General features: G+C 37.5%; 3 protein-coding genes and 2 pseudogenes across 3 annotated transcripts; 4 read left to right on the top strand and 1 right to left on the bottom strand.

The window, feature by feature from the left end:
• Positions 1–9670: 9670 nt before the first annotated feature.
• LOC125220765 lies at positions 9671–12564 on the top strand. The gene is made up of 3 exons (XM_048122907.1): positions 9671–10429; positions 11722–12258; positions 12337–12564. Exons 1-3 carry the CDS (start codon positions 9671–9673, stop codon positions 12430–12432), a joined length of 1392 nt encoding a protein of 463 aa, XP_047978864.1. The 3' UTR covers positions 12433–12564.
• Positions 12565–14188: 1624 nt separating this feature from the next.
• On the top strand, positions 14189–16621 carry LOC125220764. The gene is made up of 3 exons (XM_048122906.1): positions 14189–14944; positions 15892–16428; positions 16526–16621. The coding sequence occupies exons 1-3, from the start codon at positions 14189–14191 to the stop codon at positions 16619–16621; spliced, it is 1389 nt and encodes a 462-aa protein (XP_047978863.1).
• Positions 16622–19014: 2393 nt separating this feature from the next.
• Positions 19015–20482, top strand: LOC125220762. The gene is made up of 2 exons (XM_048122905.1): positions 19015–20304; positions 20387–20482. Exons 1-2 carry the CDS (start codon positions 19015–19017, stop codon positions 20480–20482), a joined length of 1386 nt encoding a protein of 461 aa, XP_047978862.1.
• A 1523-nt stretch (positions 20483–22005) lies between these two features.
• LOC125221699 lies at positions 22006–24040 on the top strand (annotated as a pseudogene).
• A 122-nt stretch (positions 24041–24162) lies between these two features.
• LOC125221697 lies at positions 24163–26810 on the bottom strand (annotated as a pseudogene).
• Between the last annotated feature and the right edge of the window lie 630 nt (positions 26811–27440).

Genomic DNA, 27440 nt, shown 5'->3' with positions numbered 1-27440 from the left:
CTTGTTCTCATCATCCGAAGGTCTTATTTTGTTTTTAGGTGCAACCAGGAGTCGTCGGTTTTTCTAAAGCCCGAAATCAGGTAAATATTCAGACCAAAAAGCGATGAGGGAGCAAGAATTTCAGTTTGTGTGTACATAAAAGTGCATTTGTTTTGGAAATTTGATGTCGTTTTTTTCATTACAGAACTAGAATTTTCCTTCCAAGAATGTACATCGCGATTCAGTAATTCGTTCATTATGCGGGTTAGAGTTGAACAGTTTCTTGTTTATTGAATTTTTTGTATGTATTTTGTATTCTTCTATGATTACTACGTATTCTAACAATTGTTTCTGGTGTATTGATTGATGTCAAATTTGGATTTTTGTTCCATTCTTTTTTCGCAAGAACAATTGTCAAATTAGCAGCATGTAATGTGCGATTGCCAAAATATTCAGTTGTTGATCCCTAATTTAATTGTGTGTGCTTGTAGTATTCGTTTCTACATAAAGGTAATCAATTGCTATACATGTTTTGCGGGATGTTCTGTACATTTAGTTCATTACTGAATAAGAGCACGGAGGTGGGTCCGGACCCACTTTTACTCCTTGTCCTTAGCTAAAAGCACAACACCCACATCCGTGCTCTTAGCTAAGTACAAGCTCAAGGGTCTCACCATTCTATTATTCAATTTAAATACTCCAATTATTAAAAACACTTCTACATTATAAAAATACATTAAAAAATAAAAATTACATAATTAAAATACTAAAAAATAAAAATACATAATTTAAATCCTAGAAAATAAAAAATACATAATTAAAATCCTACAAATTAAAAATTTTACACACGTGGAAGACTAGTCCTCTAACCCCAATTGCCTCTTGAGACCCCGGATCATTTGCTCATGTGTTGCAAGTTGATCCGGAGTCATCCGAGACGTATCGTTCATATAGAGTTGACTCAAGATGGCCCACAACGTGTTGTTCGAGGGTGGAGGAGGCACAAAGGGAGCGGGGGCGGTTGGCCGCCGCCTTCTTCCTTCCTTGCGGGTGGGAACTGCTCGGGCCAGCGTCGGGGCTACCCAAGTTAGCTCCGGCAAGTTGGGTAGCCACATCATCGGAGGCGCCGTCGGATAGGGCTACCGACCTGGACCGTTTGCTGGAGGAGCTGGAGGAGGATGCTACTATGCCGCCCCTATACTTCGGATGTAGTCGCCCCTCCTGCCAACAACCGAGGTACTTGAACGGTTTGAACTCCTCCCGTTGGTATGCCGCCAAGGCGGCAGTGATGATGTCGAGCTCGTTCGTGCCGCTCCCCGCCGACCACTCTTCCTGGAGGTAAATCCCCTGGAACTTTCCGATTGCATCGTTGCATCTGTAGATGCAATTGCGAACCATACTATCATTGCGATAGATGGTTCCCGCCGGCCGGGTTTCATTGTAGAGGCGAGTGATGCGCCACCAATACGTATCCCCGGTTTGGTTCGTGCCGACGTCCGGATCTTCGGAGACTGCCAAGTATGCTTTGAACATCGCCATCATCTCACCCGGAGTGTATGGGGTGCGGGTGCCACGAACAGGAGGAGTATGAGTAGGAACAGAAGTAGGAGTAGGAGTAGAGCTGCTGCTCCCTCCCGATCCGGGTTCGGGTGCCCACCCGAACCCGGGGGCGTTTAGGTCGTGCACCGGGTAAGGACGGTAGCCACCCGGAGCTTGCGAACCTTGGGTATGAGGAGGGGCTGTAAATTGGGTTTCCGGACTATATCCGGCCTTGGAGTCGAACCAATCGTGGTTCCAACCGCGATTGCCGGAGGGGTGATCGCCGGAGCCGGACATTGTATAATGTGGTGGGAATTTAGATGAGAGAGTATGAGGAAAAAAGATGAGAGAGTGTAGATGAATGATGATAGAATATATGAGAATGTGATTTTTTTTGTGTTGAAGTGGGGGTATTTATAGATGAAAATGTGAATTTTGGGAAAAAAATTGAAAAATAAATTAAAAGTGGGTAGAAAACGGATATAATATTTTGGGAAGTGGGAATTTTTTTTTTTATTTAAAAACATTTTTTTAAATAAATTTTGAATTTTAAAAATAAATAAATAAATAAATGAATTTGTCAACGGCTATGCCGTTGGCCAATCAGAGCGTGCCACGTAGGGCTGCTCAGCGGCACGGACGTGCTCTTAGCTAAGAGCAGCGCCGTGCCACTGGCACAGACGGACGAGCACCGTCCTTCTCACCGTTGCGGATGCTCTAAGAGTGTTACATTATGCTTAACTAGTTTGTTACATTATTCTCTATTATATTATCACATTGTGCTCTCTAGTGTTCATGACTGTGCTACATTATTGATGTGCATGTTTTACATTATGACATGTTCTACTTTTACAGCAGTGTACGTTACGTGCACTTGCATTGGAAAAGTATTTACATTATACTCACTATGTGATTTACATTTCTTTACATGTTATTTACATTATTTATTACTGTAAATTTTAATTTGTTAATAATGTAATTCCGTTGTGACTAGTAATGTACCATTTTGAGTAATGAATGAATCTGTTTCTGAATAGGTACAAAGAGGGTTGGTGTTGAATTCAATAACGACTTCGACGATGACATGCCAATTGATGTGTGAAATCGATGATGCGTCCGTCTGTATTAGATTAGAATGTTTTTGTTTTAAAGTATGAGGGTGACAGAAAACAATGAATGGTTTGTAACTTACGTTTTAAGAATCTCTAATATTTGGGAATATTGTTATGTTAATGTATTGTACATTATTCTCAGCAATCTATACATTTTTCATTGTTACGAATATACATAATTAGATACTATTTGTACACTATTTACTGTACCAAATCTAAAACACACATAAAAAATAAAATTTAATTCATGTGGTGGTAGTATACCCTAGCCCGTGGATTCATAAACCCTAGGGAATGAATCAAACTTCCTGCTCTTGGTAATAATTTCGTTTGTGAATGGGTACTAACCTAGCCTCATGGATTGCCAAACCCAAAGAGCATGAATTCAATTTCCTTTCAATATTATTCTCTTCTATCTGTACATTATTCCCTAATACGAATGTACATTATTAGATACTATCGGTACATTATTTACTGTACCAAATCTAAAACACATTAAAAAACAAATTTTAATTTATGTGGGGGTACTATACCCTAGCCCCATGGGTTGCTAAACCCAAGGGGAATGATTAAAACTCCCTGCCCTTGGTGATGGTTTCGTTTGTGAGTGTGTACTACAATCTAGCCTCATGGATTGCTAAACCCAAACAACATGAATTCAAGTTCCTTTCAACATTATTCTCTTCAATTTGTACATTATTCAGTGTTATGAATGCACATTATTAGATACTAATGGTACATTACTTACTGTACCAAATCTAAAACACACATTAAAAAATAAAATTTAATTAATGTGATGGTACTATACCCTAGCCCCATGGGTTGATAAACCTAAGGGGAATATGTAACGCCCCACTTTTTCAAACCCTAATTTTCGGGTTATAAAATTTTTGCATTAAATGCCTTAAATGCTATGATATGTGAATTATTTGATGAGTGATTAATTGCATAGTGTCTTTGTGACCTAATTGCGTATGAGAATGGAGATTGAGTTGAATAGTCAACTTGTTGAAATGTTGACGTGGCTATTGAATAGTCAAAGATGTGGAAAAATGATGTGGCCGTTGAAAGGTCAATACGTTGAGAAAATGGAGTGGAAGTGAAGAGATGATTGATTTGAATATGTGAATTTTTGATGCGGAGTAATATAATTGTGGGGAGTTATTTTCCTAAGGGATGAGTGAGAATTTAATAGGAGCATTAATTAAAGCATGTGGAATTTTCGGCCATCATGATTATTGGAGAAGAAATCCTATTTTTCTTGGATTTAATTATTTGTTTGGGATAATTATCCAAATTAAATCCAAAGTCCAAATACTCTATAATTCCTACATGGAATTTTCGAAATTATCACCTTTGATATTCATGAGATTTTCGAAAATCTCATCTAGAAAGGAGGGAGGATTTATTTGTTATTTTATTTGATCCCTTATTTATTCTATTCCATGAATAAATATAAATATGCTAAAATATCCTAGCATATCTTGATATATCTAAGAAGATCCTACCATATCCTAATTAAATTAGGATTTGAATTTATTCTTTGTGGAGAGAAGAAAAGTCACGCCTATTACCTATTAAATTGGGGAGTTTAATTATTTATTCTTGCTCCGTGATATATTATTCTACTCCGTGAAATATTCAAATTAAATCATAGGCTATTTATTTAAGCCTAGATTTTCGAAATCCTCTTACTTCTCAACAAATTTAACGCCACTCCCCCATATTCTCTACCAAATCTTCCAAATCTTTTATTTATTTAATTATTGGATATTATTATTGGTGACTCTATAAATAGGAGAGAAACCCTAACCCTAGAGATCACAAAACCGGCGCCCACTCTCCCATATTTTCGAAAATTACTCCCCCTCTCTCTCTAAGTTTTCTTCAAGTTTTCTTCAAGATTTCTTCATCAATTGAGAAGAATTCAAGTGAAATTCAAGAGATTATTGAAGAATCAAGACTAATTCCTTGTTTCTACCGTTCGTTCTTTTGGAAAAGGTACTTTAATTATTGATCTCCTCTTCTTCTACCGATTAATCGGTATTCTTGAGTCCACATGCATTTAGATGAGTGAAGGGGAAATAAATTGATGAAATTTGGGATGCATGGATGTGTGTGTGTTTTTGACCGTGTGTGTGTGTGTGTGCACGCCTCGGTCGGCGTGCACAAGTGTGATGATCGTGTGCGTATGTTGTGTGTGTGGAACACTCATGCGTGACACGATTTAATGGTGAATTTGGAGTTGTTATTTGAATAAAAATGATATGCTAATCATACATTGATTTTGATTGATGATTTTGAAAATAATCGATGGGAAAAAGGGAAACGTGAGATCATGCATGATTTGAAATCCATGATTGAAACTGATTTGTGATACGCCTAATTTAAAGGTGATACTTCGCGCTCTCAGCGTGATAAACGAGGAGAAGAGAATTCTATCGAGCTAAACCTACGAGGTGGGCTTTCTTTTAAAATAAGGACATTGTCCTAAAATGATATTGATGAGAATGAAAGATGTGTTATCATGTCTTGATTTGTTTTGTCGTGCCTATCCCTCGTGGCTATGCCACTATTGTTATAATCGAATTCGGATCCTTGTAGAGCCGCAAACTCTACTTGGGTTAGTGTACACCAATGTTAGACCGAGAGTCAGCGTACGGGTTGGCCGGTCTAGTGACCTGGATTGCGGCCGCATTCCTTGTCATGTAGAATGAGGATATGGTAAACGTCTATGAGAAAAATGGTTGCGCGACCGTGATATTTGAGAAAGAAGATATTTTGGTGCCTCGGGTCTTTCTAAAGTTAAAACCCCGATGGACACTTGAAAATGGCATGATGATAATAACTATATTTGTGATAAAACTGTTTTCGGCAATGAGCCCATTGAGTATGATTATCGTACTCAGCCCTGCATGTGTTTTCCTTATGTGCAGGTTGAGTGGTGACGAGCGGGCGGCGGTGTTGAGTAGAGAATAATAAGATGATCTGTTGGTACTTAAGGTGTCGTTGTGTCCTCATACATAGCCTCACTTCTTTCTTGGTCGCTTCCGCTATTGATTATGAAAACTGTGATCTTTTGTTGGGATAAATACTTCTATTCTTTCTTTTCGTGGGTATATTTTGGGGTATGAACAGTTAGAGATATTATCTTGAAAACTTTGTTAAGCTTTTATTTTAAATAAGTCTTTTGTTGGATTCCTTTGCTAAGGCATGATTCTTACTCTACTTAATTGTTCATTTAATGCTTTGGTCAAATCCCTTTCTATTGAAACCCTAGTTTATGATCTTTGATGCATTTAAGTCTACCTAGTTAGCGAACGCTGCATTTATTATACCCTAAATGGGCGGGTCGTTACAGAATAATTCAAACTCCCTGCCCTTGATGGTTTCTTTTGTGAGTATGTACTACAACTTAGCCTCATAGATTGCTAAACCAAAATGGTATGGATTCAACTCTCGCCAAACATTAAATACTTACACAGTTACATCATTTAGTATGATGCATGTACATTAAAGGCCACTTGGCGCACATTATTTCCTAAAACACTTATATTATTTAAATTCGGATTGTGCATTACTAGACATTAGGCGTACATTAAAAACTGTCAATCATGTACTTCATAACATTATATTCCTTCATTAGTTTCACACTTCTCGCTGCAACTTTGTAAATTAATATGAAATATCATGGTATGGAAGGAAGGTAAATTATACTAATAAAGTACTTATTAAAAAATTGAGAATGAACATCTCAAATTTATGAAACGTGAATTAAGGAGTTTGTAGATTAATTTGATATAATAAGCATATTTGGGGAATGAAAATAATAGGCGTGTATGCAGGGAATAAAAAAACATAGCGTGAATTAGACCTGCCCACGGTTCATGAACTGGCGGTTTCGGTTCGGAACCGCCGGTTTTGGTTTTGGGAAATATGGAACCGGAACCGAACCGTGAGGCTGTTTCACGGTTTCAGTTTCGGTTTCGGTTTGAAAACCGGCGGTTTCGGTTTCGGTTAGGAACCGCCGGTTTTCGGACGGTTCGTAGCGGTTTAGGTTCGGTTTCGCGGTTTCACGGTTTTTTTCGTTAATTTTTTTTGCCATATAGTTTGAAATTATAAAATAAATTGGAACAAGGAAATGGATAGTTTAAATTGAGAGATTGAAGAGAGAAATTCTTGTTAACACTAAAATAAGGTGAGTGTAAGTAAGGATAGAGAGGAGTATTTAATATAGATAAAAATAGAGAGAAATGAGATCCAATTTGAATTTAAAATCAACATTTAAGAATAAATAAATAAATAAATAAAAATAAAAGAAATGGTGTTTTGTGCAATCAATTTTGAATAGTGCAGCCATCGCCCACCGTCAACCAATCAATTTTGAAGACTCAACTAATCAATTTTGAAGACTACGACATTAACCAATGTTAATTTATTATACTTTATTTAAAGTAATCAATTCTTCTAAGTTTATTAAAAAATGTTGGATAAATATTAATTAATAATTATCCATACTCCATAGATTCCATACGTAAAAAAATATGTTAATTAATAAAATCGGAAATAGTATTATAAAGTTATTACCATAAACCATACAACATAGACTCCATCTTGTAATTTAGTTATTTTTATTTTATTATCTTTTATCTTATGTTTTTCAAATTACCATCCAATTTTACCAAATAGTATTATAAAGTTATTTTTGCTACAAAATTTTGTCCCACATTATTGTTTCTACGGATGTTACCAAATCTAAAAATGAAAGTTATTTATATAAGAGTATAAAACTCATAAACCGGATCATTCAGCAATGTTTTATTTAATGGAGTGTAGTTTTAATATAGGGATTAACTATGTTTAAATTTATCATTGCGTTGGCGGTTCGGAACCGTGAAACCGCCGGTTCGGAACCGTCCGGAACCGGCGGTTCGGTCGCGGTTTCGGTTCGAAAAATTTGGAACCTGAACCGAACCACGGTTCTAAAATTCACTGTTTCGGTTTGGCATATTTTTCGCGGTTTCGGTTCGGAACCGTAACCGCCGGTTCGGTAAACCTTGGATGAATTATGGACAATTAATAACTGGCGTGAATTTGCTATTCCATTCTTGTCCTTTTCAGTTTTTTTAATAATTAAACTAATGACAAGTGGCATCAAAATCAACCATCAGATGACAAAAATCAATGCATCGAATTAATTTTGGGTTTTAGCATTATTTAGCATAAGGATGTAAATACATTTATACATCCCTGTTTTGATATCTATAATAGGTTTATATTTCAAGGTAGATAACTACAAAATGAATCAAATATAGATTCTTAGAATAAAAGGCAAAGTTTTATAATTAAATTTACTAATATCGATATGATATATTTGCAATTCATCAGAATTTATGATATTATATGACATAATGATCAGAGTTCGTGAAAAATATACTACTCCCTCCGTCCCATTGAAGATGACTCACTTTCTTTTTAGTTTGTCCCAATTAAAATGACTCATTGCTTAAAATGGAAACTCCTTTATCTCTACTTTATTCCATCTCTCTTACTTTACTCTCTCCACTTAACACACAAAATAAAGTTGCATAAAATCTCGTGCCGTCCAAGAAAGTAGTCATCTTCCTTGGGACAGAGGGAATATCTCTTAAAATATTACATAAGAAATTGTAAAGAGGATCAATCAGCACATATATATGATGAGATATTATAAATAAGTTCATTACGGTGTGAGTGAAAAGCGCGCGTATAATTAGTAAATTTGCGAAATTGTGGGTGAAAAGTTTGATTAAAAGTGCAATGTATGGGTGAAAGCGTATGTTTAAGCAGAAAATAATGTATAAAAGTGGCAAATTGTGGGTGAATTTAAAGTGTGATTTGAAACACATTAACTAAGTGGCAGTGTGGGTGAAAGCATGTGTAGAAGTGGCTAATTGCGAAGGAAAAGCATGTGTTTAAAGAGAATAAAATTGTGAGTGAAAAGCGTGAAACGTATTCTTGCCTGTGTCCCAAGTAAAACTACAGTAAAAAGTCCAAAGTCTTAAATTTAATGAGCTTTTTTCTACACACTGTCTCAATTATTAGATTTATCTTTATGTACTTAGGTCTTGGAGATTTATTGATATAAAGTCAAAATAACGAATGTATGTTCATAATAACATCGCATAGCTTATAATGGTGTTCGGTTGGCAAGACTAAATCTCATTATTAAATATGTATCATGTTTGGTTCATAAGATTGACTCCCTCAACTTAATACTAGATGGATAACCTCATGATAATTAGTCATAGCCTCCTCCCTTCAACTAAATAATCCTACAACTTAATTTTAGATGGATAGTCTCATAATAATTAATCATGACAACCGAACGCCAGAGCACGATTTATACTAATCATCACACACATAATAGTTATTGTTCACGTACAAAATGTCACAATATAATTTATAACAATTATTTTGACTTTATATCAATAAATCTAATATACATTGTAAATCTCGCAATACTTCAAAGCGCGTGTAACAATTGTTATATACTCCAGAGTCCAGATTATTCTTTTTTCCATGAACATTAGTTGACATGTTACTATAAATTGATTGGGACAAAATTGGCAAGTTGAAAATTCTATATATGTAAAATTGATACAATTGGTCAATGTCAGAAATAAATTTGATACTAAAATCTATAAAAAAATTAGGAATATAATTAATGAAATCACTGCTTACTTTATGTAACATAAAAGTCTAAAAATAATTCGAAACAGAGTATGTATCAAAAACTATGGTGTTCAGTTGTCATGACTAATAATCATGAGACTATCCATCTAAGATTAAGTTGTGAGATTATTTTAGTTGGAGGGAGGAACCTATGACTAATTATCATGAGACTATCCATCTAAAATTAAGTTGTAGGGTTCAATCTTATGAACCAAACATGATACATATTTAATCATGGGATTTAATCTTGGCAACCGAACACCCAACTAAGCGTATTAAATATGAGGCAATGCTCTTGATCAAAACGTAAAACACAACTAAACAATATGGGTGGTTACTTGGCAAAGTTCAGCTTGTGGAAAAGCCTTGTACTCATAGGCCTCTTTCTGAATTTGATAGTCAACATTGAAAACCCCCGCCTCTTGCTAACGAGATGGGGGCCGTCACTACTGTCATCCATTGCCGGCGACGACCACAACCGCACAAATCTCAGCCATATAGCCTTTGGCATGATGGGGTCGGTGAAAACATGGCCCCATAGGCGGGGCTACCTGGAGGCGTGGTGGCGGCCTAATAAAACCCGCGGCTACGTCTTCCTAGACAAGGCCCCACCCCCGGAGCTCCTCCCGTGGCCGTCCAAGGCCCCTCCATACAGGGTGGTGGACGACCTCTCAGGGCTCTTCCGGGTCACGAAGCCCCGGTTAGAGCTGATGCCACGGATGGTGCACGGGATCCTGGAGTTAATGCGGGAGGAGTGGGAAGGGGTGAGGTGGGTGGTGATGGGAGACGACGACACGGTGGTGTTCTTGGACAACATAGTGGATGTACTGGCGGAGTTGGATCATAACAAGTACTACTATCTGGGGTGGCATTCCGAGAGTGTGGTGTCAAATTTGTGGTTCTCGTTCAACCAGGCGTTCGGGGGCGGAGGGATCGTGATGAGCTACCCGTTGGCGAGGGCGCTGGTGGCGGACATGGATGGATGTCTTCTCAGGTATGCGGACAGCACTTCCGCGGATTTGATCACCATGACTTGCATTGCAGATGTTGGAGTCAACCTCACACCTCATAAAGGAATTCACCAGGTTAGGCTTCACTTTGAACATTCTATTTCATGCTTTCATGTTGTGGATAAAATTTACAATCCGTCGGTAATAAATGTTTAACATCTTGTATTTTCGTAGTGAACGGCCAAAAATTAGGTCTATTCATATAATGGAACCAATTATAAATAACTATTACCTCCGTCCACCAAAATTTGTCTCACTTTGACCCGGCACGGGTTTTAAGAAATGTAATAGAAAGTGAGTTGAAAAGGTTAGTGGATTGTGGGTCCTACTTTTATATACTAGTTTTATAATAAAATGTGAGTAGGAATGAGTTAGTGGAATATGGGTCCACTACCGAAAATGGTAAAAGTGAAATGAGACAAATTTTGGGGGATAGACGGAAATGGAAAAATAGGACAAATTTTGGTGGACGGAGGTAGTAATTTAGATTAGTAAGTGTTTAAAATAAATGATTTTAGCATAGCTGTTTTACAAATTGGTGGTTTTTTATAAGATTATGAAAATTTAAGTCCGATTTAAAGAGAATATTTTCAGTTTTGGAGAGCTTATAATTATATACTACTATAAGATAATTAATGTAATTTATTTTGAGGTGTTTAAGAGCTTTACAAGAATTTATAATCTATTTGAAGGTGATTATTATAAGCTTGGCCAAATAATCTCTTAAAAACACAAGCGAAACAAACTGATTTACTTTGTTGGCAAAGAAAAGTTAAAATTTGATTAATTGTTGTTTTGACTTTTGAGTGATATACGGATCAACCAAATCGGGAAGTTAATAAACAATTTGGAATATCACTAAAAGCTCGTGTGCAGTTTCTTTAAAAGTTGGCAACTTTAATGTGAACATTTACTATGTATTTTTTTTTTTTTTCTTTTCTCCTTCATAGGCTTCATTGTTACACAAAAATAGCATTATTCAATTAATGGGAAATCTATCATTACTCTCTCTCTTTTGAAATACATGCATCTTGATTCTTGAACTAAAGATCGCGAGGGTAACGATGTTAATTAATTTAATATAAGTACGTGTAATTGCGTTATACTAGTAGTAAATTAATATAGGGGTTGTTTGGATGTCATGTTTACTTTTGACTGGAGCATGTTTATTTTAATATTTTCTTCACTAGTTGTCTTTTCTGAAAAGTTCTTTGAGTGTATCTTGTCCAGTCTCTATAGTATCAAGATTACACCATATCACATGATTATTTGTAGTAATTTATTCCTAAACAAATCACATTTTGGTTAATTTATCTTACTATTACCTTGTCTAACGAAGCGAACTTAATATTAATTAAATTTTGCAGGTTGATTTACATGGAGACTTCTCAGGTTATCTCTCAGCCCATCCCAAAGTCCATGTGATGACTTTCCATCACTTTGACGCAATGGATCCAATATTTCCATCCATGGATCACAACCAATCCACGCACCACCTCATGAAGGCCGCGGACGTGGACCAATCCCGGTTGCTTCAGCAGACCATATGCTACCACAAGAAAACCAACTGGTCTGTGTCGATATCATGGGGCTATTCTGCACAAATATACGAGAGAATAATGCCGCGGAGCTACCTGCAAATGCCCATAGAAACGTTCACGCCATGGGCAAAAGGGCGCGGGCCCCCCTTCTACATGTTCAACACACGCCCAAGGTCCGAGGATCCTTGCGAAAAGCCTCATTTCTTCTTCCTACAATCCGTTTCCAACGCCTCTCCTCAAATCCTTACAACCTATACACGTGCCACCCCTCGGGGCGTGCCGGCTTGCATCTCCGCTGGAAACCACTCTGCTGATTCTATAACTACTATTCAAGTTATTTCGCCGCCAAAAAAGCGTATCCAGGTGAAAACTACGTGAATCGGATCATTGATACACAATTTAACCTAAAAACTAACTTTTAATTTCTTCTTCGTTTTGCAGATTGATAGATGTGAATGTTGTGATATTGTTCGGGTGGACGGTGTGAAAGTAGAAGTCGGACTTAGGGAGTGCAACATAGATGAGATCATAGCTTAATTTTGCACTAAAAGTGATGTCTACTTTAGATGAGGTGCCATGATGCTAAAATTTTAAATATTTTTTTAGTATTGCATGTGTTGTATTATTGTAAACGTTTACGAGCATTTACATTCCAAAAGATAACTAGCTTCATATTAAACCAATATCGATGGAGAGTCAAGTGAACACCGAAAATCGGATCAAATCTTTGCAAAAAGTTCAAAAAAGAATGTAATGAGAAAAGGGTAGAAACGTGTGAATTATGAGTTGTTACCGTATATTTATAGTAGAAAATAAAAGTCTCTTTAAAACCTTTCACTTCCTCCATTTATAATAAAAATATATAAAAATTGTCTTCCTACAATCAAAACCTATAAATATGAGAAAATGTTAAAAAACTGAATATTTAATTTTATTGATTGGTGAGTGAAAACTTTATAGGGGACACACATTATTTCTTATACTAAGATAGAACTTTATATTTGTATTTTCTTTTTTTCTATTTTCGGAGACAATCTTTTTGGAAGTATTAGATTTGTTTTAATCATAAGTTAGGTGCAATTTTGATGCATATTAAAGATAGTATATTTGTTTCTATGATCGATATGTTTGTTTTTGAAATTATGAATTGTATAGCTCCAATGTTTCCTTTCACTACTTTTTAGTATTAGTGTAGTGAAATATATTCTTTGATGTTTTCCCTCAACATGACTTAGATACTTTTTAATGGACATTGATTTATAGTCATACCAAAATAAAAAAACTGCAACAAATTGCCATGGTAAAAAATTCAAGATTAGAATAACAGAAAAGAATGATGGACATTTACTTTTTGATATGAAATTGAGCGCACATATAATTATTTAAAGTATGATGATGAGCATCAAATTCACTAACTCGAAAAAAACATGTATTACCACCATGTATATATTAGTTTTGATTTTAAGATAGTACAAAATAATATTAAAACTATTTCAATGGCATTTACAATTATTACCCCCAAAAGTCGCCTTATAAGTATAGATAAAGTTAAAATAACGAATATATTTTCATAATAACATAGCATAGTACATGGTTACTTTCCAAATTGATTATTGATTATAATGTACTACTATATTATGGAGTATAGCATACAATTAATAGTACTCCATCCGTCCCGCTTTAGCAGTCCCATTGACTTTTCTGCTTTTTTTTTGTAAAAATGATAAAAAATAGTTAAAAATGTGAAATGGTAAATTAAGAGAGAGAATAATATAGAGAAGAGTCTTATCTACATTATTGTGTCTCTTACTTTACCATTACTCCACTTTAACTATTTTTTATTATTTTTACAAAAAGATGGCAGAAAAGTGAATGGGACTGCTAAAACGGGATGGAGGGAATATTATTTACCAAATTAATTATCACACACATAATAGTTGTCCAGTACAAATGTCACGGTATTATTTATTCACGAAAATTATAAATCTCGCAATACTTCAAACCCTACTTTTGCTTTATGGTGACATTTAATTTGAATATGAACTGTAACAATTGTTATATTAGATTATTCTTTTTTCCATGAGCATTAGATCACATATTACTATAAATTGATTGGGATAAAATTGGTAATAAATTTGATAAAATCTCAAAAATTAGGAATATAATCACTGCGGACATTGCATTACATAATAGTAAAACCACTCTAAAAATAAGTGGAAACAGGGTATGAAAATTAAATAGATGTATTAAATATCAGCCAAAGCTCTATAATCTAAATTCAAATCAAGAAAATATGAGTGGTTTGTTAGCAAGGTTCAGCTTGTGGAAAAGCCTTGTACTCATAGGCCTGTTTCTGAATTTGATAGTCAACATTGAAAACCCCCGACTCTTGTTACCGTCCCAATCCCAAGTGTCGTCATCCATTGCCAGCGACGACCACAACCGCACGAATCTGAGCCACATTGCCTTTGGCATGATGGGGTCGGTGAAAACATGGCCCAATAGGCGGGGCTACCTGGAGGCATGGTGGCGGCCTAATAAAACCCGCGGCTACGTCTTCCTAGACAAGGCCCCACCCCCGGAGCTCCTCCCGTGGCCGTCCAAGGCCCCTCCATACAGGGTGGTGGACGACCTCTCAGGGCTCTTCCGGGTCACGAAGCCCCGGTTAGAGCTGATGCCACGGATGGTGCACGGGATCCTGGAGTTAATGCGGGAGGAGCGGGAAGGGGTGAGGTGGGTGGTGATGGGAGACGACGACACGGTGGTGTTCTTGGACAACATAGTGGATGTACTGGCGGAGTTGGATCATAACAAGTACTACTATCTGGGGTGGCACTCGGATAGCGTGGCGGCGAACTTGTGGTTCTCGTTCAACCAGGCGTTCGGGGGCGGAGGGATCGTGATGAGCTACCCGTTGGCAAGGGCGCTGGTGGCGGACATGGATGGATGTCTTCTCAGGTATGCAGACAGCACTTCGGCAGATTTGATCACCATGACTTGCATTGCAGATGTTGGAGTCAACCTCACACCTCATAAAGGAATTCACCAGGTTAGGCTTCACTTTAAACATTCTATTTCATGCTTTTAAGACAATACTTGTGTTGTGGATAAAATTTAAAAACTAGGTCAATCTAGTATGTTCATATACTGGAACCAATTATAAAAAACTAATTTAGATTAGTAAGTGTTTAAAATAAAAAGATTTTAGTATAGCTGTTTTACAAATTGGTGGTTGTTTATATGATTATGAAAATTTAAGTCCGATTTAAATAGATTATTTTCAATTTTGGAGAGCTTATAGTGATGTAACATATTTTGAGGTGTTTAAGAGCTTTACAAGAATTTATAATCTATTTGAAGGTGATTATATTATTATAAGCTTGGCCAAATAATCTTTAAAAAACACAAGCGAAACGTACAAACCGATTTACTTTTGAGTGATAATAAACAATTTGGAATATCACTAAAAGTTGTGCAGTTTCTTTAAAAGTTGGCAACTGGAGTATAATGTGAACATTTACTATCTATTTATTTTTTTTCTTTTCTCCTTCATAGGTTTCATTATTACACGAAACTAGCATGTATTATTCTATTCATGGGAAATCTATTATTACTCTCTCTTTTAACTTTTGAAATACATGCATCTTGAACTAAAGATCGCGAGGGTAACAATGTTTAATTTGATATTTATGTGAAAAATAAATTAAAATTAAAATTTTAAGTTTCTAAAGTAGTGTAATTGCATTATAGCAAGTTAATATAGGGGTTGTTTGAATGTCATGTTTACTCTTTACCGGAGCATTTTGTTCAATAGATGTCTTTTCTCAAATGTTCATTCCTGTGAATGTATATTGACCGGTCTATATAGTGCCAAGATTACACCATATCACATGATTATTTGTAGTAATTTATTCCTAAACAAATCACATTTTGGTTAATTTATCTTACTATTACCTTGTCTAACGAAGCGAACGTGATATTAAATAAATTTTACAGGTTGATTTACAAGGAGACTTCTCAGGTTATCTCTCAGCCCATCCCAAAGTCCATCTCATGACTTTCCATCACTTGGACGCAATGGATCCAATATTCCCATCCATGGATCACAACCAATCCACGCGCCACCTCTTCAAGGCCGCGGACGTGGACCAGTCCCGGTTGCTTCAGCAGACCATATGCTACCACAAGAAAACCAACTGGTCTGTGTCGATATCATGGGGCTATTCTGCACAAATATACGAGAGAATAATGCCGCGGAGCTACCTGGAAATACCCATAGAAACGTTCACGCCGTGGGCAAAAGGGCGCGGGCCCCCCTTCTACATGTTCAACACACGCCCAAGGTCCGAGGATCCTTGCGAAAAGCCTCATTTCTTCTTCCTACAATCCGTTTCCAACGCCTCTAGTCACATCCTTACGACCTATACACGTGCCAGCCCTCGGGGGTTGCCAGCTTGCATCTCCGCTGGCAACCACTCTGCTGATTCATTAACTACTATTCAAGTTATTTCGCCGCCAAAAAAGCGTATCCAGGTGAATACACACACACAAATAGGTTTTCACGTGATTCAGATAATTGATAAACCCTTCAACCTTAAAACTAACTTTTAATTTCTTCTTCGTTTTGCAGATTGATAGATGTGAATGTTGTGATATTGTTCGGATGGACGGTGTGAAAGTAGAAGTCGGACTTAGGGAGTGCAAAATAGATGAGACCATGGCTTAATTTTGCTCTAAAAGTGAGAGAATTATTGTCTTTAGATGAGGTGCCATGCATGATGCTCAAAATTTAAAATCTTTTTTTAGTATTGCATGTGTTATATTATTGTAAACGTTTATCAGTATTTACTTTCCAAGAGATAACTATGAAATATAAATAATATCATTATAAATTAATTTAAACGAAATTATTAGTAATATCATTATATAAAAATTGTAAACAAAATAACTACAGTGTGAATAACACAACTAAAACATAACAAACCTGAAATAATCGATAACAAAGTATAAAAATTTGGAGTGCTCTGATTCATAATTCATAAATGGGGACATTTGAAACATCGATCATTTGATTAAGCTCTAAGAAGAAAAAATGAATCCACTTACACCACCTAGAACAAAATATTCAATTATAATAGTTGCAATATTAATTTAATGCTCAAATAAATATAACATAATAATAAAAAATAATATTAGAATCAGTGGAAACTAAAAAAACTCAAGAACTACTTTCTATTATAAAATTATATGTTGTAAGTAAATAGATTTTAAATCAATATTAGACCAATTCAAATTAAGAGCATCCGTGGCTGTCGTTCTTGCCGACGGACGCCGTCCGTGCCAGCGGCAAGGCGACCGCTGTCCGCCGCTGCGCGATGTCCATCTGTGCCAACGGCAGGGCAGTGCTCTTAAATAAGAGCACGTCCATGCCGCTGAGCAGGCTTACATGGCGGCACGTGATTGGCCAACGGCATAGCCGTTGGAAATTTTCTTTTCTTTTTTAAAAAAAAAATCAAAACTAATTAAAAAATTTGTTTTTAAAGAAAAAAAATATTTTCCCACTTCCCAATAGATTATATCCGTTTTCTACACACTTTTAATTTATTTTTCAATTCTTTCCCCCAAAATTCACATTTTCATCTATAAATACCCCAACTTTAATTATGTAATTTTTAAGTTTTAGGATTTTAATTATGTATTTTTATTGTTTTCGATTTTAATTATGTAATGTTTATTTTTTAAGATTTAATTATGTAATTTTTATATTTTAATATATTTTTATATTGTAGAAATGTTTTTAGTAATTGAAGTATTTAAATTGAATAATAGAATGGTGGGACCTTAACATATGACTATTTTGTTATATACAACACACTTAATAACAACAAAATTTAAAAAATTGGCATGCAATAAATAATAAAAAAAGAATACTAAATGATTTAGATAATACTAAAGTAACAAAATTAAATAAGAAAAATTGAGAATATAAACAAATATTATTGTATACAACAAAAATCATTATGTAGAAAACTAACTTCATATTAAATCAATATCGATGGAGAGTCAAGTGAATACCTAAAATCGTATATTTATAGTAGAAAATAAGAGTCTCTTTCAAAACCTTTCAATTCCTCCATTTATTTATAATAAAAATAAAAAGAATTGACATCCTACAATCAAAACCTGTAAATATGAAGGAAAAAAAACGTTAAAAAAACTGTAATTATATAATTTTATTGATTGGTGGGTGAAGACTTTGTAGGGGACACACATTATTTCTTATACTAAGATAGAACTTAATATTTGTATTTTCTTTTCTTCTATTTCTAGAGACAATCTCTTTGGAAGTATTAGATTTGGTTTAATCATAAGCCAGGTGCACTTTTAATGCATATTACAGATAGTATATTTGCTTCCATGATCGATATGTTTATATTTGAAATTATGAATTGTATAGTTCCAGTGTTTAATTCACTACTTTTAGAATTAGTGTAGTGAAATATATTCTTTGGCGTTTTCCCTCAACGTGACTTAGATGCCTTTAAATGGAGATTGATTTATAGTTATACCAAAATCAAAAACTGCAACAAATTGTCATGGTAAAAATTCAAGATAGGAAATAAGTAACGGACTAACGGAAAAGAATGATGGACATTTATTTTTTTTGATATCAAATTGAGCGCACATATAATTATTAAAGTATGATGATGAGCATTAAATTCACGAACTCGAAAAAAACATGTACTATTAATTACCATCACCGTATATAGTACTCCCACGTACAAAATATGTCAATATTATTTATTCATGAAATTTATAAATCTCGCAATACTTCAAACCCTACTTTTGCTTTATATATGAACTGTAAGAATTGTTAGATTATTATTTTATCCATAAACATTAGTTCGTTTTTCCATAAACATTAGATCACATATTACTATAAATTGATTGGGATGAAATTGGTAATAAATTTGATAAAATCTCAAAAATTAGGAATATAATGCGTTACATAACAGTAAAACCACTCTTAAAATAATTCGAAACAGGGTATGAAAATTAAATAGGTGTACTATATTAAATAGCAGCCAATGCTCTATAATCCAAATTGAAAAAGAAAATATGGGTGGTTTGTTAGCAAGGTTGACCTTGTGGAAAAGCCTTGTAGTCATAGGCCTGTTTTTGAATTTGGTAGTCAACATTGAAAACCCCCAACTCTTGTTTAAGAGACGGGGGCAGTCCCAACCGTCATCCATTGTCAATGACAACCACAGCAGCAACCGCACGAATCTGAGCCACATAGCCTTTGGCATGATTGGGTCGGTGAAAACATGGCCCCAACGGCGGGGGTATCTGGAGGCGTGGTGGCGGCCAAATAAAACCCGCGGCTACGTGTTCCTAGACGAGGCCCCGCCCCCAGAGCTCCTTCCGTGGCCATCCACAGCCCCTCCCTACAGGGTTGCGGACGACCTCTCTGGGTTGTTCCGGGCGATAACGGACCCCAGGGTGGCCCAGATGGTGCACGGGATCCTGGAGCTGGTGCGGGAGGAGGGGGACGGGGTGAGGTGGGTGGTGATGGGAGACGACGACACGGTGGTGTTCTTGGACAACATAGTGGATGTACTGGCGGATTTGGATCATAACAAGTACTACTATCTGGGGTGGCATTCGGAGACTATGATGTCGAACTATTGGTTGTCGTTCGAGCAGGCGTTCGGGGGAGGAGGGACGGTGATGAGCTACCCATTGGCGAGGGCGGTGGCGGCGGACATGGATGGGTGCCTTGCTAGGTATGCGGACGGGTATTGGTCGGATTTGATAACCATGAGGTGCATTGCAGATGTTGGAGTGAACCTCACACCTCATAAAGGGCTTCACCAGGTTGATTTACTAGGAGACTTCTCCGGTTATCTCTCGGCCCATCCCAAAGTCCATCTCGTGACTCTCCATCACTTTTGCACAATGGATCCACTATTCCCTTCCATGGATCGCATCCAATCCACGCGCCACCTCTTCAAGGCGGGGGACGTGGACCAGTCCCGCTTGCTTCAACAGACCATCTGCTACCACAAGAAAACCAATTGGTCTGTGTCGATATCATGGGGCTATTCCGCACAAATATACGAGGGAATAATGCCGCGGAGCTACCTGCAAATTCCCATAGAAACGTTCACGCCGTTGGCAAAAGGGCGCGGGCCCCCCTTCTACATGTTCAACACACGCCCAAGGTCCGAGGATCCTTGCGAAAAGCCTCATTTCTTCTTCCTACAATCCGTTTCCAACGCCTCTCCTCAAATCCTTACAACCTATACACGTGCCACCCCTCGGGGCTTGCCACCTTGCAACCACTCTGTCTCTGCTGATTCTATTACTACTATTCAAGTTACTTCGCCGCCAATAAAGCGTATCCAGGTGAATTCAGATTTATTCATTTAAACCACACTTTAACCTCTATAAACTAGGAGGAGTAACTTTTAACTTCTTCGTTTTGCAGATTGATAGATGTGAATGTTGTGATATTGTTCGGATGGACCGTGTGAAACTGGAAGTCGGATTTAGGGAATGCAACATTGATGAGATCATAGCTTAATTTTGCACTAATTAAAGTGAGACAATTTAGATGAGACGCCATGATGCCAAAAATGTATTCTCTTTTTTTAGTACTACTTGTAAACGTTTACCAGCATTTACTTTTGAGAATTAGCCACATACTAATAAATAGCATTTCATTCCATAAGTAGAGAAATGAACATATTTAGAGATTATGTTTATTTAATCATTAAGCACATGATTTGTATGATTTGAGCTACTTTTTCTTGATTCATATATACATTCAAAGTGTAGGATTGGAAAAGTGAGGGGAAAATAACTCAATCATGTATTTTATCGCTTATAGGTATAGAAAATAAATCTACTTTTAAGGATAACTCTTAGTCTCTTACTATATTAAATATTCCCTCCGTCCAAAAAAAAAATAAAGCACAATTACCATTTTTGGCCGTCCACAAAAAATAGAGCACAATCATTTATAAAAAGTTTTCAACAAATACCAGTCATACGTATCATTCCACTAACACTACTTTTCACTTACTTTTTCTCTTTATCTCTTACTACCTCCGTCCCTCAAATTTTTGACACAGTTTACCATTTCGGTCCGTCCCTGAAAGTTTGACACATTTCACATTTTACCATTTTGGTAGTGGACCTCATATTCCACTAACTCATTCCTACTCACATTTTATTATAAAACCAATACTTTAAAAGTAGGACCCACATCCCACTAACTTTTCAACACACTTTTCAACACACTTTTCATTACATTTCTTAAAACCCAGGCCGGGTCAAACTGTGTCAAAATTTGGAGAACGGAGGTAGTACTTTTTTCCCTTCTCTATTACTTTACCAATTCTACATTAAAAACACGTGTCATACACAAATTACTCTATCTTTTGTGGACGGGGGAGTAGTAATTATACATTTGTCCCTTAGAAAATCGAAAGTTGGACAAAAAAATAATAATTGAATGAAGTGATGTTAATAATTTAGTAGATTTATGTTTTAACAACAAAACATAGATACTTTCCAGAAAAGGAAAAAAGAAAAAGAGAGGGAAAGCAAGCTCACACCTCTCTGTGTTGAATAGCGTCACAAATTGCTAGGTCAAGGCGGAACGCAAAGGTATTACACTCTTTGATTATCTGAATTCATCAGATTGATTTCTGCAACTTGCTTGTTTTTGGAATTGCACTTTAATATCTATCGATCTGCCTCATACTTTTACCTTTTGTCTAATGTATTGGGTGCTTGCAGCTTTCTTTGTTATTTTCCTTGACTGTTGCTTTCCTTTCTTCTATTGAAATCAAATTCTAGATCTGATGGATGTAGATGCAAATCGTGCTGCTTTTTTTCATTTTTCCGATGATGAGTTGTCTTGTGATGCTAGTCATAGTAGTTCATGTGTTGTTGAATTCATCAAGTTCTTCTTATGTTTTGAATTTATTCGATTGATTCGGAAGTTTTAGTTTCACTTTTATACTACATTATGAGAATTCTGGTCCTATTGCTTGGATGATTCCCATTTACAACAAAATGTAAGATACTCTTTTTCTGCATAATTTTGGCCTCGTCTTGTTTACATATAATGATCTCTGTGTACGCTGCCAAGTATCTTTTTACTCTTGTGTAACTATGAATCTCATAATCATTTGTATATATGTTTTTGCTTCACTTGAACTCTTGAAGTGGAAATGAATGCTGAGTGAAGTCAGGCTTTTATGTTTTCTTCGTAGTTTACCCTCTTAATGGCCAGACTCTTTGAACCAAATGCTATCATACTCCAAATTTTAACAGTGCTGCGATATTCTATGTACTGGTGTCTCCAGAATCAGTTTACGCTATTGAACAAATAATCTCTCCATATATTTTGTGAGCACTACTCTGTTGCTTGCTTTTTCATTCTGGCTCTTCCCATAGCTATTTAATATTGTAGTCTGGTGGCTTATTTTCTTATTTTCACAGAAAGAAATGACTATGGATCAGCCACATTACCCCACCACTGCTCAGAAGGTGGCTGGGCAGCTTTTCAGATCAACCCCCACTCAGCGTTTTGGAGCATTTGGTGGTCAGCCTCGGCCATCTTTATATGAGTCACAGTATAAATATGGGAACTACAGTAACGCTGGATTGACATATCCTTCTCAAATGACTTGCGACCTTTCTGTAGTCAAGTATTCTGTCTCCCCGGTTTTTGCACAAGCCCCTGCAGAGAAAGGATTTGCGGGCTTCGCTATTGATTTTCTCATGGGTGGAGTCTCTGCTGCGGTGTCTAAAACAGCTGCTGCGCGGTGTCTAAAACAGCTGCTGCTCCTATTGAGCGTGTGAAACTTTTGATACAAAACCAGGATGAGATGCTTAAGACTGGTAGATTGTCTAAACCATATGGAGGCATCGGTGAATGTTTCTCGAGAACAATCAAAGAAGAAGGATTTGGTTCTTTGTGGAGAGGGAACACTGCTAATGTGATCCGTTACTTCCCAACCCAGGCAAGTTATATGAATTTTATTTTCTGGTGACACGCTTTTTCACTATGTTTCCTTTCCCCCTAAAGTGTAAATGCTCAATAAAATCTTTTGAATTGTTTGCAGGCCTTGAATTTTGCATTCAAGGATTACTTCAAGAGGCTTTTCAACTTTAAGAAAGATAGAGATGGTTACTGGAAATGGTTTGCTGGGAACCTGGCTTCAGGTGGTTCAGCTGGTGCTTCTCTCTCCTCTTTGTTTACCCTCTGGACTATGCTCGTACTAGATTAGCAAATGACGCCAAGGCAGCAAAGAAGGGTGGAGAGAGGCAGTTCAATGGCTTGATTGATGTCTACAGGGAGACTTTGGCGTCTGATGGCATTGCTGGACTGTATCGTGGATTCAACATATCATGTGTCGGAATCATTGTTTACCGTGGTCTCTACTTTGGAATGTACGCATTCTTTGAAGCCAGTTCTTCTCACTGGCACACTTCAGGAATCTTTAACTCTAAATTTATAAATCTTCATCTTCATTTGAATATATTCGATTGTACTGACATAACTGTCTATGAAATAATTTGCTGGTTTCAGGATAGTTTCTTTGCTAGCTTTGCCCTGGGTTGGCTGATCACAAACGGTGCTGGTCTTGCATCGTACCCTATTGATACCGTTCGCAGACGTATGATGATGACATCTGGTGAAACAGTAAAATACAAAAGCTCGTTGGATGCTTTCTCTCAGATCTTGAAGAATGAGGGTGCCAAATCTCTGTTCAAGGGTGCAGGAGCAAACATTCTGAGAGCCATTGCTGGTGCTGGTGTGCTTGCTGGCTACGATAAGTTGCAGTTACTTGTCCTCGGAAAGAAATATGGCTCTGGTGGGGCTTAAACATGCTTATAATGGTGACGATGATGATGATGGTGGAGATGAGGGCTTGGGTTATTCACCAATTACAAACGGTTTTATACAGTTCTGAATAATTTGCCGGTGGGGGTTGTATGTATATCCCCAAAGCCATCTTACTTTTTCTTATTCAAGATTTGATGTTAGTAAACTTGCATATGATGGCTGACGCAAGTGTCAATGCAGCTGAGTGCCTGAATTAGTTGATTTTGAGGTATGTAGTTTTCTTACTGTACAAATTGCATTTTCGTTCAATGTGCTATTATATTTCATTCTGATGCAGTGATTCTAGTATTGAAATTAAGTATTTTAAAGAGTAAAGCATAACATAAATAATTCAAGTATCGTTCAAAATAAATAACTTTCCATTAATATATAAAGTACATGAAGAAACATAAAATACATTGAAGATCAAAGAGAGAGATTGGCATGCATGGATCATTTGACTCTTTTTTGGTCCGCAACTCCTTCTTGGCAAGATGCTGAGCATTATGGGTAATAGAAGAGAGTAAAGAACTTATTTTTTAACAGTACTTATGATGAAGTGAACAAACAAAGAACTAGGGTTTATTTAATGCAATCTTGATGGTTTTGTTGGATAAATAATCAGATGGTGGGTGTAGGGTGGGGTGATTAGTAGTGATACGGTGGAGGTGGTGATGTGTAAAGATATGCTGGTGGTGGTGGTGGTGGTGACTTGTAAACATATAGAGGAGGTGGTGGTGACTTGTATTTGTAGGGTGGGGGTGGGGGTGACTCGTACTTATAGGGTGGCGGTGGTGGAGACTTGTACTTGTAAGGTGGAGGTGGTGGTGACTCGTATTTGTAAGGTGGAGGTGGAGGTGATTCATATTTATAAGGTGGTGGTGGTGGAGATTTGTAGATATATGGAGGGGGTGGTGGTGATTCATATTTATAAGGAGGGGGCGGTGGAGATTTGTATATGTATGGTGGAGGTGGGGGAGACTCGTATTTGTACGGTGGTGGTGGTGGGGATTTGTAGACATAGGGAGGAGGTGGTGGTGATTCATATTTGTAAGGAGGTGGTGGCGGTGACTCATATTTGTAAGGTGGAGGCGGAGGGGATTCATACTTGTAAGGCGGTGGTGGAGGAGACTTGTAAATATATGGAGGAGGTGGCGGCGACTCATACTTGTAGGGTGGAGGTGGAGGTGATTCATATTTATAAGGAGGTGGTGGTGGGGATTTGTAAAGATATGGAGGAGGCGGTGGTGACTCATACTTGTAAGGTGGTGGTGGTGGTGACTTGTAGACATAAGGAGGAGGTGGTGGTGATTCATACTTGTAAGGTGGAGGCGGAGGTGACTCATACTTGTAAGGGGGTGGTGGTGGAGACTTGTAGACATAAGGAGGTGGTGGTGGTGACTCATACTTGTAAGGGGGCGGTGGTGGAGACTTGTAGACATAAGGAGGTGGTGGTGGCGACTCATACTTGTAAGGTGGGGGCGGAGGTGACTCATACTTGTAAGGGGGTGGTGGTGGAGACTTGTAGACATAAGGAGGTGGTGGTGGTGACTCGTACTTGTAAGGTGGGGGTGGAGGTGATTCATATTTGTAAGGGGGTGGTGGTGGAGACTTGTAGACATAAGGTGGGGGGTGGTGGTGACTCGTACTTGTAAGGTGGGGGCGGAGGTGATTCATATTTGTAAGGGGGTGGTGGTGGCGACTCGTACTTGTAAGGAGGTGGTGGTGGTGACTCATACTTGTAAGGTGGTGGTGGTGGTGACTCATACTTGTACGGTGGTGGTGGAGGAGACTTGTAAACATATGGAGGAGGAGGTGGTGACTCATATTTGTATGGTGGGGGTGGGGGTGATTCGTATTTGTAAGGCGGAGGTGGAGGCGACTCATACTTGTAAGGTGGTGGTGGTGGTGACTCATACTTGTACGGTGGGGGTGGAGGTGATTCATACTTGTAAGGTGGTGGTGGTGGGGACTTGTAAACATAAGGAGGTGGTGGTGGTGATTCATATTTGTAGGGTGGTGGTGGAGGGGATTCATACTTGTAAGGTGGTGGTGGTGGAGACTTATACTTGTAGGGTGGAGGCGGAGGTGATTCATATTTATAAGGCGGTGGTGGAGGAGACTTGTAAATATATGGAGGAGGTGGAGGTGACTCGTACTTGTATGGTGGGGGTGGAGGTGATTTGTAAACATATGGAGGAGGTGGTGGTGACTCATATTTGTATGGTGGAGGTGGTGGTGATTTGTAAACATACGGAGGAGGAGGCGGTGATTTGTATTTGTACGGCGGTGGTGGAGGTGACTCATACTTGTAAGGTGGTGGTGGAGGTGACTCATACTTGTAAGGGGGTGGTGGTGGTGACTTGTATTTGTACGGCGGTGGTGGAGGTGACTCATACTTGTAAGGGGGGGGTGGTGGTGACTTGTATTTGTATGGTGGTGGTGGTGGTGACTCATACTTGTAAGGTGGTGGTGGAGGTGACTCGTACTTGTAAGGAGGTGGTGGTGGTGATTTGTATTTGTAAGGTGGAGGTGGAGGTGACTCATATTTGTAAGGCGGCGGCGGTGGGGATTTGTATTTGTATGGCGGTGGAGGAGGAGATTCATATTTGTAAGGCGGAGGTGGAGGCGACTTGTACTTGTAAGGTGGTGGTGGTGGTGACTCGTATTTGTAAGGTGGTGGTGGTGGTGATTTATATTTGTATGGCGGTGGCGGAGGGGATTCATACTTGTAAGGTGGCGGCGGTGGTGAGCTGTAAACATAAGGAATATATGGTGGGGAGTAATACAGGTCGGGCTTCCAATATCCCCACGGTGGGAGGTCAGGATTCGCCGCGACAGCGAAGGCGGAGACGAGAGCCATGAAAACCCACATTCGGGGTTCCATGAAGCTCGCCATGGCTGAGCGAAGAACGGACTATGTAGTTGTGCAGTTGGATCACCACTTCAAATTTCTTTTTGATGTTCTGGTTTTCCTTACTGCAACTATAACATGATATATAGCCAATTTATTAGAATGAGTCTGCAAAATGTACATCAAATTGCATTTGTTTTATTACGTTTGGTGGTTGCTTAGATAGGATTGTAGGTAAAGAACTAGTCATTTAATTAGAAACTGTTAATATGCCTATATCTTCAACGATGGAAATAGTTTTGTAATGGCAAGATAATTTGTTTTCGTTCTTGATATCGACTAGGTTAATTGGAATGACTTATTCTTCTCTGACTATTGTTATGAATCTGATGTCAAAACTCGTCGAAAAAGACATGCAAACAACAAAAAATTTGAATAGATCATAGAGACAAAGATGATAGTGGCTTCCATGATAAATTAAGATTATTTTATTAATGTATGTGGGAAATGGTCTAGCATTATGTTCGCAAAAACTCAAATTATTAAAAATACATAATTTATTCGTCAACTGATTCCAACTTATTTACCAAGGAAAAATAATCAACTGATTCCAACTTATTTACCGAGTAATAATAAACAAAGACTAATAGATGGAAAATACACGAATAATAAACAACTAATACCCTGAATTGACATTTTTGTTGCATTGTATTGATACTAATGGATTTCATGATATTGTGTCTGATTTCATGATCCAATGTCTATCATTTAGCTATAATTAGCTAA

This window comes from Salvia hispanica, chromosome 4 (genome assembly GCF_023119035.1).
Source record: "Salvia hispanica cultivar TCC Black 2014 chromosome 4, UniMelb_Shisp_WGS_1.0, whole genome shotgun sequence".
NCBI lineage: Eukaryota > Viridiplantae > Streptophyta > Magnoliopsida > Lamiales > Lamiaceae > Salvia > Salvia hispanica.
Note: the sequence above shows the minus strand (reverse complement) of the source record. Positions and strands in the feature narration are given on the sequence as shown.